Source organism: Macrobrachium rosenbergii, chromosome 13 (genome assembly GCF_040412425.1).
Source record: "Macrobrachium rosenbergii isolate ZJJX-2024 chromosome 13, ASM4041242v1, whole genome shotgun sequence".
In the NCBI taxonomy this organism is placed as follows: domain Eukaryota; kingdom Metazoa; phylum Arthropoda; class Malacostraca; order Decapoda; family Palaemonidae; genus Macrobrachium; species Macrobrachium rosenbergii.
In genome coordinates, this window is record NC_089753.1 from 21,523,708 (window position 1) to 21,545,278 (window position 21,571).

Genomic DNA, 21,571 nt, shown 5'->3' on the forward strand with positions numbered 1-21,571 from the left:
AAGTAAGATGATGTGGGTAGTGAAATTTTGAATGAGTGGCTGACCAGATTTGTAAGGTATGTCAGGAAGAGGGAAAGGTTCCAAATAATATATAAACATTAACTGTTGCTATGTATAATGGTAAAAATGATAGAGATAACATATGCCCTCCGCTAAATACAGTACTGTATCTAGTAATGTTATGACTAGGTACAGTACAGTACTATATTTAGAGGAGGGCGTACGTTAAGATTCTGATCAAGAAAGAAAGACAACTGAACCATCTGTAGGGGAAGAACGGGAACTTCAGGAGAAAGACAGACTACTGAAGTATTTGTAGGGGAAGAACATGGATTTCAGGCAAGTGGGACTTTGTGTGTGTATGCACCTGTGGTTTGAATTGATTAAAAACACCAGTCTTAGAAGTTTGGGAATAACAATTAAAAGCAGTATGCGGGATACAAGGACCAAGAAAAAGTTTACAAATGAATTGTTAGATACGCAAAGTGTGCTAATAATGTATAATGTAGATTGTAATGTGTGGAGAGCAATTAAGAGATTCAAGATGGAAGTATGTTAGTTTATAAAGATGAGAAAGTGGCTGGTTTGATGTAAGAGTGGGTCTGAGGCAATGGTGCTTTGTGCCCATGGGAGCAAAAAATTGAGACAAGTGAAGAGTTTATAAGTTTGTAAAGAGCAAAAGGTGAAAGTGTACTCAAGTAAGTGTGAGGTTTTTGGGAACCCGTAAGGGATTAGTCATAGAGTAACTGAAGCAATGAAGGTGCTGTATATAGATTCTTAAGAGGAGAGGAGTTTCTATGGAAGTCAAAGCTGGAAGGCATAAAGGGAGTATTGAGTCATGTCTGTTGCAGGGAGGTGAAGTTGGTGTCGGATAATGGTGAAAGGAAAAAGGTTGAGTCTCATGAGGTAGTTGAGTGCATGTGGGGTAAGGAGGATTGAAATAAAAAAAAATTAGTTAGAAATATGAAAGGTTGGCAAAAGTGAAATGGCAGATTAGAATATTTTGAGATAGTATGGCTAAATGGAGAAAATGGAAGTGTTGGGTGTGAGGGAGAGGGGGAAGAACTCAAAACTTCAGTACAAATGAAGCGGAAGAGTTATTACAGTATCATGGTCTTGATACCTAGGAGTGATCAAGATTCTACAAGGTAGAGGCAAATGGCATAGTGTGTAGGAGGGATTTGGTACTTTTGTGCGCATGTGCTGTGGCTTTGCTTAGATTTTAAGTATCCTCAAAGATTAAAGTACCTGAGCAAATTGGTAAAAGTTTTTTTTAGAGAAATATTTTTTGTTATGCAATCATACCTATCATTAAATATACAGAGGCAATCTAGATTAGGTATTTACTGAGCTTGCATTCATTATATGTATTTTTTATAGCAGAGTGAAAATTCTTTTTCGTAAGTGAACATTTTTAATGAAAATTATGTATTGAACATCACAAAAGAAATTTAGTTCCACTATCTTTTAACTCATTATAGGGAACATTTTCTGGACTGAGTTTTATAGCTTGTGATTTCATAACCGTAAAAAAGTAATAGAGTATTATTCTGGAAACATACATACACTTATATCTACTTACTTTATGGTAAAGTATTGTCCTGGAAACATACACTGATATCTATGTACTTTATATCTTTTACAGATAACATGCATGCTGTTCAAATGCCAGTTGCAGTTGAAAAGCAAAAGTCAGATGCAGCTGTGCAAACGAACTTGAATTTGGAGGTGGAGATGATGCATCTAAATGATTATATCAAGAATTGTAAAGGTAAGTTTTCCCTTCCTGAGTTCAGTGCATGAAGTTGGTCATTACTGTGTCCATCACCAGTTTCTGTTCTCTTTAATCTTCCTATTTTATTAGTGGGATGTTTAGGGACAAAGATTAAAGGCTATTAACTATTACAATGGCTACAGACCTCGTTAAAATGATGAATTCGTGGTAAAGTAATGGATCTACAGAGGATTGGACAGCCTTCAGCCTTATGTGACATAGCTCTGAAAAGAATTGTTTGTAAAAGATAGTATATTTTATGGTTTCAAAGTATTAACCATTGCTTCACAAATGCCATTTTTACTGGTCATTGAATAATAGAACAAGTCTTGAATTCCAAATTACCTCATATGTGGAGGGTAACGAGTGAGTGAAGCAGATCTTGGCACTTCGTCTTTTGGGGGTATGCTGTATTTTAGCAAATTTACTTCACTCAAGTGTATATCTATTATTTAGTGTCTTCTCCACTTCCCAGATATCTTTGATGAACTGTAAATTTAGCTTCTCAGTATTTTGTAGAACAGATGAATTTAAATATGCTTCATTGTTAAAAGTTCTTTTGCATCCTGGGTACTAAATTGTTTTATTGGCTTACGAGTGGATGCCTGTTTACATATTTTTTGAGCGTTTCTGCTTGTAATCTCAGGAGGATTGGATTAACTCTTTTCCACCCAGTATGCCAAAGATAGACTTGCTGTCCTTCCCAAGCTCACTCTTTTGGTGTCTGTTCTGTGTTGACTTGAGGACTTGTGACTTCTCAGGCAACCTCACATAACCATAGCAGGCCATCACATTCCATATTTATTTTAGGGCATTCAGGATTTCGTTGGTTACCGGTAAGCGTGGGAATGCTGGTAGCTTGGCTAGTTTATGTTGGCTGTGGGAATGGGGTGTTTTTACATTCTTTACCTTTACTAGCGTCTAGCCTTCACAAGTTAGCTGTTGGTGAATGAAACACTTGTGGGTGAATACATCTTTAATAGCAGCCATAGCTCCAACTAAAGCATTTGAATTACCGTTTACCAACCTAATGATTTACCAGAAAGGTGAATGATTTCCATCTGAATTTTCCTAGCCATCTGGTTTTTGTAAAGCAAGAATTCCATCTGAATTTTCCTAGCCATCTGGTTTTTGTAAAGTAAGAATTTGTGACTGCATTCAAATATAAAATTGTGTAAAATTTTTTTTTTTTTTTTTTTTTTTAGATAAATACCACTACTTCACTTGCCTTCCTAACTTGCTAGTTAATTGTGGATTTCATATGTCTCCATGACAGTTACTTCTAGTTTTCATGATGGGGGGATAATACTATCAGTCAGTTACCCAAGTATGCATATGATAGTGTCAGTATGTATTCTCAAGTATAAACCTTAAATAAAGCATTTGCCAAGCATTGGTTTGTGTCTATGAAACAAGAATGGGTAGGAAGGATTATTTTGATATATTGCTGATGGTTTAAGTAATGTCTTTCAAGTGTTGCTGAGCAAGATAATTTTTGTGATTTAAAATTTAGTTTTCAAGCTGAGAGTACAGTACTGTATTCCTGAATATAGATTTATTATCTTTGTATCTCAGTGTTGTATATATGAATATTTTCTTTAGTTCTAGATAGTCATCACAAGAGTTATAATACAGTACTGTATTAGGGATTTAATGTTATGAATATGTTTACTAATCATAAGTAGTTTATGGAGACTTGACGCATATAATACTTTTCTTTTAATTCAGCCGACACTTTGAGAACCCCATTAGAAGCAAAAGCGGCAATAGACCTTATGAATACCTATGCCCTTGCTATACGTGGTGTCATATTAAAAATGGAAGACAGGACAAGTAAGAGTCCAGAAAAGATGAGGATGTTGGAGCATCAAAAAGCGGTATGTCTTAAGTCTTTTATATGCTACATTGATGCATGTTGGCATAGATACTTTATCCAATAGGATATCCTACATAGTTGTTTCAGACCCACCATTTTGTGATAGCCTTCAGTGTGCATCAGTTCAATTCCCAGATACACGCAGGCAGCCACCTCCAATTCCCAGATACGCTCAGGCAGCCACCTCCAAGGTGGCAGTGGTTGCTCTCTCATTTCAGCATCAACCAGCATAAAGTAGGGGACTCCCCAATGTTGCTGGACATGTAATAAACCCTAACTTAGTTTATCTTTCCAATTATCCAGGACCACAGTAAAACAAAAACATCTGCTTTTCATATTTTGGCAACATAACAAGGCTTGGATGACAATACTTCTGAAGATGACCGTAATTTGCCTTCATCATCATCATTTATCTACAGTGTCATTCATTGCAAGCTGTTTCATCTGCACTAGATAACATAATTTAATCGATTCATCATAAACATGAAGACAAGCGCACCAACACCCAAGAATTTGGGTTTAGGCAAGTGTTAACACTGTTAATAAATAATTTTTGTATCTTATCATCACTGATCTTTCTTTTTCAGATTCTATATTGTTGTCATTTGTATTGTAGTACGCAGATTTGCTAATGATAAACTTAAAAAATAATTTTTCTGTGAAAGACTTAAGGCAAAATAAATGTGTGTTACTTTAAACAGCTGTTGTATTGTATTTGTATTAGTTCTCAAGGCCACTGCTAGTTGGCATTAACATATGTGAGGTGAATTCCAGTTGAGGAAATTTTTCATATGTTGTGCAGGTATGGTGTTAGAATTTATGTACAGTGCAGTAATAGTATTGCACAGTGTTGTTCTGGATATACATTACTGTGAATAGAATAAAATACACATAGCAGGTACTGTAGCCAGTTTATGCTGCAAGCTCAGAAATGGTCAGCAGACATGCACGCATGCACAAATGCGTATTATGGCTAACAACTGTTCTTAGTTTGTGTTTGAATCTTTCTAATGAGAATCTTTTTATAAAGTTCTGTAAATGCTTTATCATTGAATGACAGTTTCCTTGTCATCTCATATTGGTGTCACAGAAACTTATTTCGTAGCTATAATTTTAGACAAATATATTTCTATATTGCTTTTGAGTGGTGTGCCACACATGCACACACACACACACTGAGCATAAAGATTTCAAAAATGTGTAGTATATTTTTAGTAAAATTTTGCTTCTTTCCTGAAGTTATATTGTTGTTATATTGTTGTACAAAACAATCTTGAGAGAGAGAGAGAGAGGAATCCCCCAAAAGTATTCATAGTCATCAACTAATGTGTTGCAAATTGATTTTATGAATACAGTACATTGAAACGACTTCAGATGGCATTGACACAATATGTATTACATTATCAGACACTCAGGATATGTACAAACAAGCGTATTTATAAGACGTGCATCTTAAATATTTTTAATTTTCATTACACCCAGTGTAATGCAGTGTAGCATTTAGTTATTTTTCAAATATTTACTGCATTCAGCTGTTGCCAGCAACACAGGCACTGATAATAATGCATGTACACACCACTGGACATAACAATCTCTGTAAAATGAACGATACATTTCTAGTATTGTTTGTTTCCTGTATGACATCAGAAAGAGCGAATGAGTGTTGTCTGTTTTAGTTTAGCTGCAGGTTGCTTAATGGTAGGTTCATTGCATTACAGAGCAAGCTCAGACAAGATCTATAAACAAATGCACACACATTGTAAATGCAGTAGGTATTATTTTTGGTGTGCTTATATGTATACAGTAGTTCCACATATATAAAAATGATTTTCTGCAGATCAAAAGGCTCATTTTATCAACAAAGGCTTACACACAGAGTACATTTTAGCTTTTTATCTCATTGCCTAGAAAGTTTGCATGTGCACTTTGCATATCATGAAGTATTTCTCAATACTGAGCCTAGTAATTTCAGATAACAGGAAAATGGAATGTAATCCATCCTGTAAAATACTTTTTTTTTATTGGGCTAAATAAGGCTGAGTGAGAAGCTGTTATCATGAAGTAATTTGGTAGTGCAAAACTGAAACTGTGTTGGATGAAAGATGCCAGACTAGCAGCTTTAATCCAAAATGGGGCTTTTTGGTCCAAGTGCCGTACCAGCTGTTTTTCAGGACTATAGGGTGCCAGAATATTGGACTTTTTGCTGTTTATGCTTTAACCTTACTACCCTAAGGGTTGTTAGACCATTTACATCAGAACCAGCACTACGTGAGTTGAAATTTATTTTATATAAGATCATGAAGTTTTTCAGTAGCGCTGAATAACTAGTAATCCTATATTTTCTCTTACTTTCAGATATTGATTGAGTTCTTTGAGAAGTTTTAACATTTTACATTCCACTAGTGCTATAAATGAAAATACATAACTGGAAGGTCTCTCAGGTAGATTTTAAGTTTAGCATTAATTATGGAGAAGTAGACACTTTCTGGTAAGTGTCTATATTTGATTATGAAAATACTAAATCTTCAGTTCTTCATTTGTTAAAGGTTTTGATTATTAAGGGTAAGTTCAGACCTTGAGTTAAATTTTGCATAAGATTATAAGGAAATATTTTTTTATGGTTGAGAATTTGTTAGGTTTTAAGATTTTCTCCATATATTTATTTAAATCTGATGTTATTTAGTATATCAGCTCTAGGTATGATGGTAGTACATGATCATTTATGTTTTTATGGCAGGTATCCCATTTTGAGATATGAAATGATTTCTACCTCTCAACTTTTGTCTTGCACTCTTTCTGCCTGACCTTTTATCAGGTGGAGGTGTCCATCTGTATATTGGTGTTATTAAACTATGCAAGTCATTATGCCTTTTAATCTTAATTTCATTTGTACCAGTTTTTTTTTAAGTACAGAAAATACTTTTTATTGTTAGTCTTGTAATTAACAGATAGATTTTCTTATGATTTATTTTCTGGTTAGAGTAACATTTCAGTAAGTTTAGATAAGTAACACAGCCCAATCATTGGTGTAAACAGTAGCTAAAGGCTCTTATGTTTTTGGTTTAATTCCTATTGTTTGTGCTTCTCAATGTATGGTCTGCTAAATCCTTAGACCAGGAACTGTATTGCAAACTTTTTTTTGAATGAGGTCTGGGAGATGTTAAAGTTGTATCCTGGAGTTTGTATGAAAGCCTGAGAGACAAAGAGTGACCAGGAAGTTTGTAGAAGTTAAAGCTGAAAAAGGCATGATGGTCAAATGAAGCACCACCTAATATGATATTTTGAATCAAAGTTTTGCATTTAGTCTTCATGTTTGCAGTAAAGCATGAGATGAGAAGGGATGGTGGGTAACAGTTGATCAGAAGAGCAGCAGATAAGGAAGTTGTAGGACTAAGACCTGTGGGTAGCCCAGTGAATCACTAAAAGGTCAAACTCACAAAGACAAATAACTTCTGAAGTCTTAAAGATGGGAGATATAGAATAACTAAAATGTAACCAGTGAGGGACTGTTTGTGCTTGTACACTTTTGATATATTGGTAGGAACTGTCAGTCTGATTCTTTTACGTGTGGTGGTTGTGACAACAGTCATGAAAGGCAAGTTTTCTTCTTCAACAGTTTATAAAGTTATTGATAATAACTTTCCCTCACAGTGACTTAAACTTATGAATAAATTTAAAGTTGTGTACATTCCCAAGATATAATTTCATTAAGTTAGATTGTTTAAGTTTTCTAGTATCTGAAAAATATTTCTGTACTCCATATGCTATGTACACTTTGTATATGTAAATATAAATATTTAATTATTAAAGGAGTGAATATGATAGGGGTAGTCATGTAAAGTACGTAAAATTAACTTTATTTACTTTAATAGTATTTATTTTATGTGTTTATATTAATGTAATAATTTTTCATTAAATGTACTATATGCAGTTGAGGACTGAAGCTTGCCATGTACCCTGTGGGTATTAAAAGTGAACCCATTGATAGATGGTACAAAGAATTTATAAATATAGGCAAACCTTTTCTACATTTTTGTCGTGCATCATTGATCCCACTTTTCCTTTCTCATTTTTTTTTTTTTTTTTTTTTTTTTTTTTTTACAATTTTTATATGAAAATTACAAACAGTTTGTGTTAAAGCTTAAAATTTGCGTACAATGTATGCATTAGTGATGGTTTTGTGCAAATAAAAATTAATGTACAGAGTATGTAGACCTGGGATTGACCAGGTAGTACTTGAAAATTAATTTTTAATTGTGCAAAATGATAAATAGTTCATACATCACATGCAGCTAGTAAGTTTCATACAGCGTTGTTTGTAGCAGTCATATGACAATTGTAGAAAAATTAAGTGGCACAGAAGCAAAAGTGAAGTCAATAGTGGATAGCATGAATACCTGAGAAGTGCTTATATACTTATACATTCCTTGGACAGTTTATCATTGAGTTCACTTTTAATACCCACAGGGTACATAGCAAGCTGCAGACCTCAACTGTTATGAGAACTGTTATAAAAAATTACTGTATGACACAAATATTATTACTTATATAAAATGCTTTATACAAATAAATAACAGTATTGATGTATCTACATGATTACCTACCTCTGTCATATCCACTACTAAAGCAAGTTTTCAGGATACATGATGTACCTTTATAAATAAATACAGGCAGTCCCCGGGTTATGGCGTTCTTACTCTATGGCACTTGGCTCACAGCACTGTTAACCTGATCTTATGGTGCTGTAAAACCAAGTTACAGCGCCGTAACCCAGTTTTATGGTGCCGTAAGCATCATTTATTCCCATTATTATTATAATGTTCAGGTTAACAGCACTTTTGGGTTACAGTGCACCTATGGGAACGGAACCCCCCCGGCATAAACCTTGGACTACCTGCATAGTAAAGGTTATGATAATTAAGGTAGTTATCTATTTAAATAAGTATTTGTCTACTTATACAGTAGGCTTCTTGTATCAGCAGGTATCAGGTTCCAAGGAGGCTCCCAATGAGCAAAAATGCAGATTCTCAGGATGCTTAGACTTCAGTACAGAAAATTACTCGGATTTACCCTTTATGTACAGTAGTTCTGGGCACCCAAAGCTTAGTTTTCTGTCATAAAAATTACTGTTGTGCACAGTAGTACACATTACTTCTGCTTGCCAACGTACTGGAAAGTAAATGTGTATACAGTACTGTTTAAAAACCCTTTATTTAGCAAATTTTGATAATACTTCTAGCATTCCTTACTAAAAACTGTTTCCTACTTCCCCAGGTACGTAAACAATTCATTCTGTTATTCTACAAATGTCCCTTACTTTATATTGAAACTCATTTAAATATGGGTATTTCATTTACAGCACTATAGATTCTGTACAGTGCTAATGTTGGACATAATATGTAACATGATACCTACACGCAAATAATCTGCTCACCTTAGGTATGCTACTGCCATATAGCAGTGCTTAAAAACTAATAAGACAGCTGTTTAAAGGTGATAAACATTTTATTTGCCTTGTTCTTTCACAAAAAAATTATTTCATAAGTTTATTGTAAGAAAATTAGTGTGCAATAAAAAATGAAAACGGTAGTGTGAGAAAATGAAAGATTAGTGAATATAACAACATATAAAAATTATTATTAATTTCTTGGACACTGTCAACATTCGCCCAAACCCCAAATTTTGGTTCTTGATGTGCCTGTCTTCAAAGTTGTGATGAATCGAAGAAAGTATGATATCTGTGGTGTCAGTGAATTTACTGTAGAGACAGTGATGATGAAAACAGCCACCTTTCACCAGATCTCGTCTTCACTTTATCAGTTTGAGTACAGTATGTGCTGTGTGCCCTTTTTGGCTTGGAAGGATTGCTGTAAATTCCATCCTTTTGGGGGGGGGGGGCCATGGCCACCATTTGCTTTTTTGATATTTGAAAAAAAAATCAAGGGCATGAAAAGATCAGAGAATGATTTGTTGTACACACAAATAGGTTGTCTATGTAATTGGATGTAAAACTCAACCTTCATGTAATTAACCCCTTCAGTTTTTAGTTAGTCAGACCTCATCTGTCATCCTCAGTGAAAAACAGACTCCTCTTAGCTTTATGAATATAGCTAGTACAATTAACAATTAATAATACAGTACAGTACAGTACAACATTTCTGTATGTGGCTGGTTGTCTTTTACCCAACTGCAAGTGTCAACGTCATGACAAAGTCCATGGAGAGAATTTCATGAGAATCTCCAGCACTCACACTATCCAGTTATCAGTTTTAGTTGTATTTAAGAGATAAGATAGTTTTTATTTTTGAAACAAACTCTTAGGGCATGGTTAAATTACTTAATAAATTTAGACTAACCCATATGTTAAGCTATAGTAGCATTAAACAACTATGCATTTATCAGAGTTTCTTCAAAGTTTTAAAGTTGTTGGGGCCCAGCAATTTTGTAATTTTGAAAGTTTGTAATGCTGTGTTTGATTATAGAATAGACAGCTGACAGTTAGTACTTCATAACTAATAATAAATCTTTTCTTATTTTCAGAAAATTGAAAAAGTCATTGGGTATGTAACGAAGTGGTATGTACCCACCTGGCAGAGGGAATTAAACAGACAGTAAAGTTGTTTTTGTTGTGAAGAATCTAAGTGAAACTTTTAGTTAGTGGATTTGTAAATTAATTAAAATTAATTATTGTTCATATACAAACCAAACCTTCGGTCTTAACATTAGGATAAATCTAGTGCTAGCTGGAATCCGGTAAATCAATAAAATTATAATGCAAGGGACTAGTGGCATGTGTCCTCAGTCACAAGTCAAGTGGGACCACTCACATCCCAAGCAGTACTCCGTGAGTTCACCAGTTACTCTTTTACCACCTTTGAGAGAGGATGTGTTGTTCTTTCTCTCCTCTCTAAAGCCAGTTTGGTTTGCCTGTATTTGTCTTCTTTCTGTGTTTCAGCGCGTGAATCTTGGCTTTTTGTGGACGTGTGCTTGGATTATGGATCCTCTTAACCCTCCTGCGAGTGTATCTCCTGGATCACGCAAGAAGCGAAGGAAATCCCCGGGTGTTGGTGGCTTTCCTTGTTCTTGTTTCCTAACATCAGTGAATACGGATCGTCATCCCTGTAGTAGGTGCAGAGAGAACGTATGTAATGCAACTAATCCATGTTCTGTTTATCATGATTGGTCAGTGGAATAGTTGAAGAGGTTTTATGGGAACGGTCAGTACAAGAGGAAGGAGACGACTCCATCTTGGATTGATGTGGATTCATTTTAAGCTTCCTTTGTTAAGTCTCCTCGTGATGCTGTCCCTTCCTTAGAGAGGCCTGTTCCAGTTGTTTCACCTCCTGCAATAAAAGTTTCCCATGGCACTTCCTGTTTGTCCATCGATTCATCGGGGGATGCGTTGGGAGGAGTTTTGGGTAATTTTATGCATAATTATTACTCTACTTTCCCTTGGTGGGGGGGCATCTTCTTTGTCTCATTTTCCAGCTCCAGATGCTCAGAGGATGGCAGGCATGTGGTCCTCTGTAGGCCTATCAGGAGTACCAACCTTAGAGGGACTGTTGTCACTACATGGCTTTCAGCTACCCTCCAGTCCCTCATACTGTGGGGCTCCCTTACCCCCCAGGCCTCCACTATATGGACTCAAGCATGACAACATCCTCTGGAATGCATATGGCACCAATTTTGCATCATTTTGGGGCTCCCTTGCTATTGCCTGCAGTGGTACCAACAGACTCTTCACGTGTTTCATTACAAAGTCGTGACATCACAGCCAGGTCTATCAGTGACATCACCTTCTAACATGGTGGCTGTGGTGACGTCAAATCCTACCCTTCTCGTGTCAACAAAAACTACTACGTCTTCTGGGATGACATCGAATTGTATATTGACAGATTTGGTAGCAAGAATTGTGATGGAAAAATTAAGAGTGTCAGAGGAGAAGTTAAAAAGCATGCAAGGATAAAAGACATAAGTCATCATCGTCTTCTTCTTCTGCCTCATCAACAGCTTTGTCGGATTCATCCGTTGTACGTATGTGTGCTCCAGTTAAGCGTTGGAGAATCAGGGACTTTGTGGCTGATCCTCGTGCCAAGAAAGGAAGGATATTTTCTTCTTCGAGCTGGGATTGCCACATCCCTGTGTATACGGAAGTTCAAGATATGGCTGTGGGCGCTGTCTCAGAGGTTGGTGGTCGTGTTTCTTTCTTAGTCATTCAGCCTAGGAAGTCTGCAGACGAAGAACTGAAAGATTCATCGGTTTAGGCCTAGGAAGTCTATGGATGAAGGACTGAAAGATTCATGAGTTTCAGTCTTAGGAATGGGCACAGACGTAGCGGGAGTGTCTTTGAAAAATGTTCGAAGGTCGTCCTTGGTGTTTCAATGGGTGGATAATATTTGTGATGAAGTTCCTGTGTCTCTGGTACAACCGATCAAAGTTAGGAGGAAAGATGACAGTGCTTCAACCAAGAGATCTAGTGTACTGGAGGCAGGGGATTCATGTACTTTATAGATGTCAGCAGATGTTTGTCTACTCAGCTGTTGGACAGTGGAGTTGTGTTGTGGCCATTGATCAGGAGTTCAAGGTCCAGATCTCCCAGGGAAGTGCCCCAGTACGTGTTGGCTGTAAAAGTCGGATGTGAGGGAGCAGAGACGTTCGTGTTCACAGTCGAGGAACAGAGAAAGTATTCACCCGTCGTCTTCCCTCGGATGTCAACATGACGCAACTAGGCCAAGAGAAGACAGACATGCTTCGGCTTTGAGAGCGAGTGTAAGTGATATTTCTGTGCCTTCCTCTTCTGGTGACAACGTAATTATGAAGCAGAGGATGTGGATAATCAGGAGTTTCTTTCCTCTTATGAATAGGTTGTAGATCTGATTTGTCAGTTGTTCCTACACAAATACAAACCCTTGGTCCTTTACTTATATGGGCTTACTTTTGGCGAAGCTGAACTGGCCGCTAAAGACTTAAGAAGGCAGTGCGGTGGTATAACTACCGGCCGGGTAGTTGGGAGGTGGCAGTGGGGAACCCATGCTACTACCCTCCCGGCGTCACACATTCACTTTACTTTCCGGCCTCGTTTGATGCGGATGTGTTTTCCTGTTCTCTGCTCGTACCTCCCTGGATGCTAAAGCTTCACCTTTTTCACGGTGTGTTTGTTCCTGTTTTTTCTTTGTTACTTCAGTATAGCTGTGTGTGTTTGTAATTATGGATGAACTATTACAAACCCATGATTTGGATAAGCCTGTGTGCCGGGTATGTCCTGGTAAGGATAGAAAATGTGGCGCCTTCCGCTGTAATGCAGATTCGGATCCCCACTCCCTTTGCTTAAAATATAGGTAAGGGAGCAAGGACCCTCCTGATTGTACTGTTGATAAACCTTGCGATGAGTGTCGGCTTTGGTCCCCCGAGCAGTGGGATAGGTATTCTCGGAGGCCTAGATACAAGCATAAGGAGACTAAGGCGTCGGAGGTGCTGTCTTTGGCACCTTTGACTCCAATGGTTGCTAATCCTTCGCAATCGTATCTGAGCCCCGAAAGCCTTCCCTTGCTGCCAGTTCACAGTGCTGAGTCTATCTCGCTGTCCCAAGTCTGCATATGCAGTCACAGAGGAGGCGAGATCTGTGGACCTAGCCTACACTCCTCTCAGTTCTCCCCCTCACCCAGAGTTGCTGATCCCTGTGTGTGTGTGTGTGTTTTTTTTTTTTTTTTTTTTTTGTGGGGGGCGGGGCGCCTACCCGCCTTTGTCTCCCACAGGGTTGGCATCTGTACTGGGTTTGAGTCAGGCGTGGGAATCGCTCAGGATGGTTAGCAGCCCTGATCTACCTTTGCTCCTCGTGCTCATCAACATTGCTGCGCAGGCGGGAATACTGCTCCTTCCAACCACTACCCACACGGTGGACACTCTCACAACCGCTACTGTCACCGCTGCGCTGCCGGGGAGCGTGATGACCACGGTAGGAACACACCATGCATATGGTGCGGTTGGTTCCGACTCCAGCCGTCCCAGTGTCGACGGTAGCCGGGCCAGTCTCCTCAGTCACCCCGCCCCCGCCTGGCTACACTCCCACGCCTCCCACCACGCTTCCACTGTTGCCCGTGCCTGTTATCCAGACGTTCCATCCAACGTTACCTGGGTCCGCCCCAGTTGTGCCTACCACCACTATTATGTTCACGGCATGAGTCTCCTGCCGGTTCTCGGACTCTTGTGCCATCTGCTGTTGCTGCCCCCACCCCCATCAACCCCTGGTCTGTCTTCGGTAAGCTGGAGGATGTTGTGTTATTGCTGATTAAGAAGAAGAAGAAGAAGAAGCGAGCACGCCAGCCATCCCCGTCTTCGTCTTCCACACCATTCTCGTCGTCGTCGTTCTCGTCTTCATCTTCATTTGCCTCTTCACCCCCTCTTCTAAGTCCAGTTGGTCTAAGAAAGGGAGGGTGGATCCTCCCCCTCCCTAAGAAGACTCGCTCTTCTAAGGGGTGCAGCCCTCCCTTCGGGGGAAGACCGCTTCGTCTCTCGCTGGGGAGGTTACCTCAGTACCCTTCTCAGATGGTTCGGGGGCTTCGTCCTCTCAAACTGGTTCCGTTTCGGCACCTCGTAAGCGAGTGTCGCCAAAGGCACGGTCGCCTACAGGAGACCATGCAGAATCGAGCCGCTCCTCTCCTGTAGCGAGCTCGAGCATGGAAGAGGAGAAGGTGAAGAGCCTTCAGGGTTCTCCTCCGCCTAAACCGTCATCCTTGCCCAAGTTGGACAAAGGATCGTCGAAGAAGGTGCCCAAGGACATCTTGGCTCCGAAGACGTCGGGAGGAACCAAGAAGGGGTCCTCGCAGCCTTCTTCATCTGCTTTGGCATGAAGAAGGCTGGAACACGCCCGAACGGTAGGGACGGCCGTCTCCAGTCGGCAGTCCGTGCCCCTGCGTTGGTCTCCTCTACATGCTCCAGTGTGGAGGATCGTCCAGCGTCAGAGTGTGGATCGGCTGTGAGGAGGCCATCCCCTGATCATCAAGACGGTCGCTCGCCCCGACGAGTAAGTCCATCTAGGCCCTCTCGCGACGCTCCACTGCAGGTTGGAGATCATGAGGGTTCCGTGGCTTCCACTGGTTATACCAGTGGACGTGACGGTAGTGTTCGCTCTGCCTCTCCTGCCTCCTCAACTCCCTCGGGATTCTCTGGGAGGAAACGGGGTCGGTAGGATTGCTGGGGCTGAGGCCCTTGTGCAATCAACATCAGGGCCGTCCGGTCCTTCCTCACTCCAACTGAGTGAGAGGTCGTATGCCTCTGTCGTACGGGGCAGAGAGACGGGGTCTGTCTCGGGCTCTCCTACGGGAGGGGCCTTTCTGGATGACTGTCTCTCGGAAGGTCCTCTTCCAGAGATCCGGATACTCCGGAAATGCAGGGGGCATTTGTGGAGGTCATTGCACTGATCCGTCAGCACAACGGTCTGGAGGAACCACTTCTGAGTCCCCATATAAGTAAAGGACCAAACGTGCCCTCAAAGGGAGCACTGCAGCAGAAGGTAGTGGAACTGAGGCTAACGCGTCTAGCTCCTGGTGCACGGTTTAATAATCTTTCAAAGAGGACTGGAACTCCTTCGGCGATCGCTCCTACTGGAATTGAAGCACTTTCAGGACCTAATTAAGATATTAAGACCTCATTTGAATTGCTGTGCTCTAGTCATGTGGAATAAGTACTGCAGCATGTGAACTCTCAGATTTTGAGTTGCAATAACTCTTTACATTCAAATAGATTGTCCAAGTTGCTCCCTCCCCCTCTAACTCAACATAGGAGATATTATATGACTCCTGTTATTCCTCTTTTGGGTAGACAGATCAACCCAGACATCGTTCATTTGAGACCAGGTCTGACGTTGGATTGAGTCAGAATGGAATCTCCTTCCCTCATGTGTCAAGAAGCCATTGCATTGGAGTTGACGGCCTCTTCTATCTTTCAGACAGCATCTTGGTTAGATTTATGGTCAACAGCTGTAGCTAAGATTGCCTCTTCTGACTCAGCAAGGAATTCAGTATATGAGACAGCCTTCATCAGATTACTTCCATCTGGTTCTAAGGCTGTTTCACATTTGACTAATCTGAGTGCCAACATATGAGCTAATATTTTAATGAGAAGAGATGCAGCTCTAGCCTAGATAAGCCATTTTGTGGTTGTAGGCTCTTTTGTTGTCACTCTGGAATGGGGATATTTTGGAGTCTCATTTGTTGTTATCTAAGGATAGGTTGGAAGCTGCCATTGATAGACGTCATACGGATACTAACGACAGGATAGTACAACAAGCTGTTAGTAAGTCTGTGAGTCAGTCTAATGTTGCAAGGCAGCCTCAACAGATCCACAAAAGAAGCTGGTAAGATCTACTTCTGCCCCTGAATATACTCAACCAACTCCTTCAGTGAAGAAACTGTCTCAACAGCGTCCCTTTCAGAGAACCTGCGTGAGGAAGGGGAAATAGGGGCAGAGGGAGTGGTGCGAGATGGTAGAGTGGACACCTCTCCCCACTTAGTGCCACCAGTGGGGGGATGCCTGGCGAGCCATTGGGCTATATGGCAGAGATTCAGGGCGGAGCCATGGGTAGTAGATGTCCTAAGGATAGGTTATTTACGTACGTTTGACTTCACTCCACTTCTTTCAGGTTGCCCTCTAAAGCACCTTTGTTACGATCCTGGATCGCAGAAACATCTCGTTCTGCAAGGAGAAGTGAAGAAAATGATGGCGAAGGGAGCAGTAGAAAAAGTAATGCTTCCTTCAGTGGGGTTCTATAGCTGGATCTTCCTAGTACCAAAGGCCAGTGGCAATTGGAGGACAGTAATAGACCTGTCAACACTGAACCTTTTTGTCAAGAAGACGAGGTTCAAATTGGAGTCTCCGAGAACAGTCCTGGCAGCAGTCAGAGAAGGAGACTTTATGCTGACCATAGACTTAAAAAGGATGTGCGCTTCCTGATCCCAATCCATCAGTCATCATGGAAATTTCTTCAGTTCAGTCTTGCAGAGCAGGTGTTTCAGTTCAAGGTGCTGTGTTTTGGCCAGACATCTGAAGTGTTCACAAGAGTGTTCACGCTGGTGTCGACATGGGCTCATGCCCAAGGGATCAGACTGATAAGATACCTAGACAACTGGCTGTTCCTGGCAAAATCCTGGGAGAAGTTACTTCCGGATAGAGATCAGCTGCTTCAATTTTGTCACATCCTAGACATTTTGATAAATTGGGAGAAATCGAATCTAGTCCCCAGTCAAAGGATTTTGTATCTGGGTATGATTATAGACGTAGCACAGGCAAGAGTTTTTCCATCCGAACAGAGAATAGAGAAGCCCAAGAATGTGGTTATGTCCTTTCTGTCGAGGAAAACAACCAGCCAGAGCAGTGGCAAGTAGTTCTGGGCCTGCTAACTTGTGTAAAGAAATTAGTTCTTCACATTTGCGGTTGTTACAATGGAGACTGAAGGAGTTTTGGTCTCCAGCAACGGATCACCCTCACATGAAAGTTCCTTTGTCTACAAGGTGAGGAAAGGCCTGCTGTGGTGGTTGGACAACAACAATCTGACAGTAGGAGTGTCTCTCCATATAACCTCTCCGGATTTTCTGTTGTTCTCGGATGCATTGGCCAAAGGTTGGGTTGCTCATCTGGAGGACCTGCTAATTTTGGGAGAATGGAGTCAACTGGACAAACAACTCCACATTAATGTGTTGGAGCTGAAGGCAGCATTCCTAGTGCTTCAGGAGTTTCAGGAGAGGGTAATGGGTCACTCCGTAGTTTTGATGATGGACAACACTACGGTAGTGGTATATGTAAACAAACGGGGGCGCCTAGTTTCTTGACAGCTGCACATTATGACAGTCCAACTGCATCAATGGGCTGTGGACTTTTCAGTGGAGATCAGGGCCAGATACTTTCCAGGAAAAAGGAACGTGGTAGCAGACAAGCTACTCTCAAGAACAGATTCTGGGAACAAAGTCGCTGCATCAGGAGGTGGCAGACAGGCTGTTTCCTTTGTTGGGAAGACCAGTGATAGATCTCTTCTTGACAAGGTACACCACAAAACTGTAAGTGTATTGCTCAGTACTACTGGACATGGCCACAGTGGCGGAGGACACCCTACAACATCTGTGGGACAATTTGGATGTGTATGCTTCCCCTCCATTTTGTCTGATCCATCAGGTCCTGAACAAAGCGATGAGGTCCCAGAATCTCAAAATGATGTTGGTAGCTCCTCTGTGGCTGCAGGCAGAATGGTTTACAGACCTGCTGCCTCTGCTGTCAGAGGTTCTGAGCGAAGTACCTCCTTGGCACAAACTACTTCGTCAACCTCATGTGGAGAGGTATCATCAGTTGGTACAGTCCCTATCTCTTCACAGGTGGAGGCTATCAAGTATCTCCTGCAAGAGAGAGGCATTTCTTGAAGAACAGCATCTTAGATGTTAGGATATATCAGGAAGTCTTCAACTTCTGTTTACCCAGGACATGGTCTGTCTACTGTGATTGGTATTGTAGACTGGGTTATTCTCCACTTGGATCTTCTATTCAACAAGTACCTGATTTTCGTCTTTCTCAGAGCAGAAAAACATTTTTGTGTGTCTGCTGTAAAGGGCTATAGGGCTGTTTTAGCTCTAGTTCTGCATATGAAAGACGTAGATATATCTACATCTTGGGAAATATCTATGCTGATTAAGAGGAGCTAATCTCCTAGTTGGGATTTGACTTTGGTTTTGACTAGTCTTACCCGAGCCCCCTATGAACCGTTGCGACAGGCTGCAGATAGAAACTTGACCCTTAAGGTGGTTTTCTTGCTGGCCCTAGCATTGTCAAAAAGGGTAGGCAAACTGCATGGTCTGTCTTACATCATCAAACACACCAGGGATTGGAAGTCTTTGGCTTTTGAATTTATTCCTGAATTCGTTGCGAAGACTCAAAATCCTTCAGTTCATGATGAAAGATTTGTCTCCTTTTCTATACCTTCTTTGGGAGACTTTGTTGATATGACCCTGAAGAAATGTTGTGTCCTGTCAGGACGGTGCGTGCTTATCTAAAAAGGACTCGACATCTCAGACCGGATTGTCACAGACTCTCTCTCTCTCTCTCTCTCTCTCTCTCTCTCTCTCTCTCTCTCTCTCTCTCTTTTTTTTTTTTTTTTTTTTTTTTTTAAGCACAGGCGGGGTCAAGAAAGAAGTGTCCAAGAACACATTTTGGCTACAAGAAATGATCAGAATGCCTAGTCATCTGCATCAGGAGCTTCAGACAATGTCGCACATGCAAGAGCACACAACATTAGAGGTCTAAGCTCCTCATTGACATTTAAGAGGAATATGTCTGTTCATAGAATTTTGAAAGCTGGTTCGTGGCACCGCCTAAACCACTTTCACTTCCTTCTACTGGAAGGACGTTGCCCATGGGTCCTTGGACACTTTTTCCTTGGGTCCAGTGGTGGCTGCTCAACAAGCTGTGTAGCTCATCCAGTGCCCTGGCGGGTCAGTTTGTACCTTGTCTAAGATGATGGTATGAAAGTGAAATGAACGGGATGACTGGTCTCTTATTTTCTTCTTTCTTTCTTCTGCAGGTGGTAAGAAGAGGGTTCCATTATGAGCTGGAACTGGCATGATACAGGTGAGTGCAGTGGCCATAATGTTAGTCCCTGTAGGGGGGCTAGTGCAGTGCAATATAGGCATTACTTAAGGGTCTTTGCAGCGTCCCTTCATCCCCTAGCTGCAACTGCTTTCATTCCTTTTACTGTACCTCTGTTCATATTCTCTTTCTTCCATCTTACTGTCCACCGTCTCCTAACAATTGATTCATAGTACAAGTGCTAGGTTTTCCCCCAGTTACACCTTTCAAACTTTTACTGTCAATTTCTGTTTCAGCACTGAATGGCCTTAGTTGCCCCAGTGCTTGGCATGTATACCTAAAATCTATAAATCAATCAATCAATCATATATTAGAGTGATCTTTAATGTTAAGATATCTTTGAGTAGTGGTGCATTCCTCTCTTTAGCAAGGAGAGAAAGGAATGATAACAAACCTACTTAAGTGGCTTCATTGGTTTGTTATTAGAACAGATAGCTTCTTGTCTTCCTTATATGCATTGAACTGTGACATTGTATTGAAACCCAGAAGTCTGAACCCAAGATTTAGTATATATGTAAAGGTCATATTTCTTAGAATTCTTTTATTCAAAAGAATGACCAGGTGTGGCAAACCTCCAGTCGGTTAATTTACTTACCTCCCACCAAGAGTAAGTTAATCCTAATGTTAAGACTGAAGGTTTGTTTCGTATATGAACAGATGACAAATTTATTAAATTAATTTTAATTTTTCATAACTAACAAACCTGAGGTCTTAACATTTAAGGTCCCACTTGACTCATGACTGAGGACAGATGCCACTAGTCCCTTGCATATACAATGTTATTGATTTTACTGGATTCCAGTTGGTGCTAGAAGATTTATCCTTATGTTAAGACCTCAGTTTTGTTAGTTATGAAAAATACAAACTAATTTAATAAATTTGTCACCTTATAACATTTTTAGTGATTTGTTCCTTCTTTATATGTATATACTGTATATATTATATTTACTATTATTATTAAGAAAATAAACTGTTTTCATATGGTGTTCATTTGAAAGAAGTAACAGAAGGTAATAGAAAATACAGAAGAGTCAGTTGTTAGAAAAAAATTAAATTAAATTAATAAATATATAAAAATGAAGCAAATTTTAAAATACAAGTAAAGCCTTAGGGTAATACAGTAATACATTGCATCTTTGTGTGAACTTTTGAGGTTCATATTGCACATCCTCTGGGAGACTGTTTCATAGTCCAACTGTGTGAGGAATAAAGGATCTCTTGACCTGAGAAGTTCGACAGCATAAAACATTACCGCAGGTTGGTGCTGCTGTTCAGCAAAGCTGGTCGCTCTTGGTAGGAAAAGAAGATCAGGGATCAATTATGATAGCAAAAGTTTTCTGTTAAAATACAACTTATGAAAAATTGACACACACCATCTATATATACTATATATATATAGATGGTTTGTGTCAATTTTTCATCAATACAGCTTATGAAAAATTTACACAAAGTCCATCTATATACAGTATATATATATATATATATATATATATATATATATATATATATATATATATATATATATATATATATATATATATATATATATATATACATGCAAGGAAAGTGAGGATATAGTTTTTTTAAATCTTTGGACATATATTGCGCAATAATGCGACATCTGGCAACTTTAGAAAGTTGCCAGTCTTATTGTGTTTGGTTTTTGCTTGACCTCCTATTACTTTCAATCATATTCTACAGTTCTGAAATCATTGATACTTAAATGCAGTAGTAAGCTTTACAGTATTCGTTCAAGTTGTAATTTGCAGTGACAGTTCTGAGCAAAAATAAACATTTTTTCGACATAACCTGCCAAGCAACCTTTTACACAAATGAATTTATGACACCACAGTGAACGGAATGCTTGCATAATTGGAAACGCGATCTTCCATAATGAAATCAAGAGTTAAATTTGAGCAATGTCCAATGAAAAACTTGGGGAACAAGAAAGGAACGAATGCAGTGTTATGATGAGAGAGAAAGAGAGAGAGAGAGTTGCTGTTGTGTAAACCTAGGCCTATATGTAGAGCTACTCATCTCATTATTTTTTTTCTTTTAGAGATTGAGCGATACTATATTTGTATAGTATGTTTTAGCAGTGGAGAGAGAGGGAGAAACTATGGCAATGTCAAGAAACATCCAGTTACTCATGTTTTTCCTGCCAAAGTTCTCGCTCTGCTCCTCACATCATAGAGAACGCTCTTGCGGCTTTAAATAGATATCGTCAACCTACCCTAGCTGTCACAACATTTACTGCCATTAATTCCAGCTGACTTTTAACACTGTGAAATACA

General features: G+C 39.8%; 1 protein-coding gene across 6 annotated transcripts in view; it reads left to right on the forward strand.

Annotated features, from left to right (window-relative positions):
* Nucleotides 1-20,170, forward strand: part of LOC136844983 (serine/arginine repetitive matrix protein 1-like) — a 75,416-nt gene extending 55,246 nt beyond the window's left edge. For 3 of the 6 annotated variants that reach the window (XM_067114480.1, XM_067114479.1, XM_067114478.1), the window contains 3 exons: nucleotides 1,646-1,771; nucleotides 3,503-3,651; nucleotides 10,191-20,170. Coding sequence is in view for 2 of the 6 variants with exons in the window: in XM_067114479.1 (XP_066970580.1) it covers nucleotides 1,646-1,771; nucleotides 3,503-3,651; nucleotides 10,191-10,265 (350 nt within the window). In the remaining 4 variants the exon portion in view is untranslated. Of the gene's footprint in view, nucleotides 1-1,645; nucleotides 1,772-3,502; nucleotides 3,652-6,005; nucleotides 6,513-10,190 lie in introns of those variants that run through there. The other 3 variants (XM_067114483.1, XM_067114484.1, XM_067114482.1) reach the window with 3 other exon arrangements.
* Nucleotides 20,171-21,571: the final 1,401 nt, after the last annotated feature.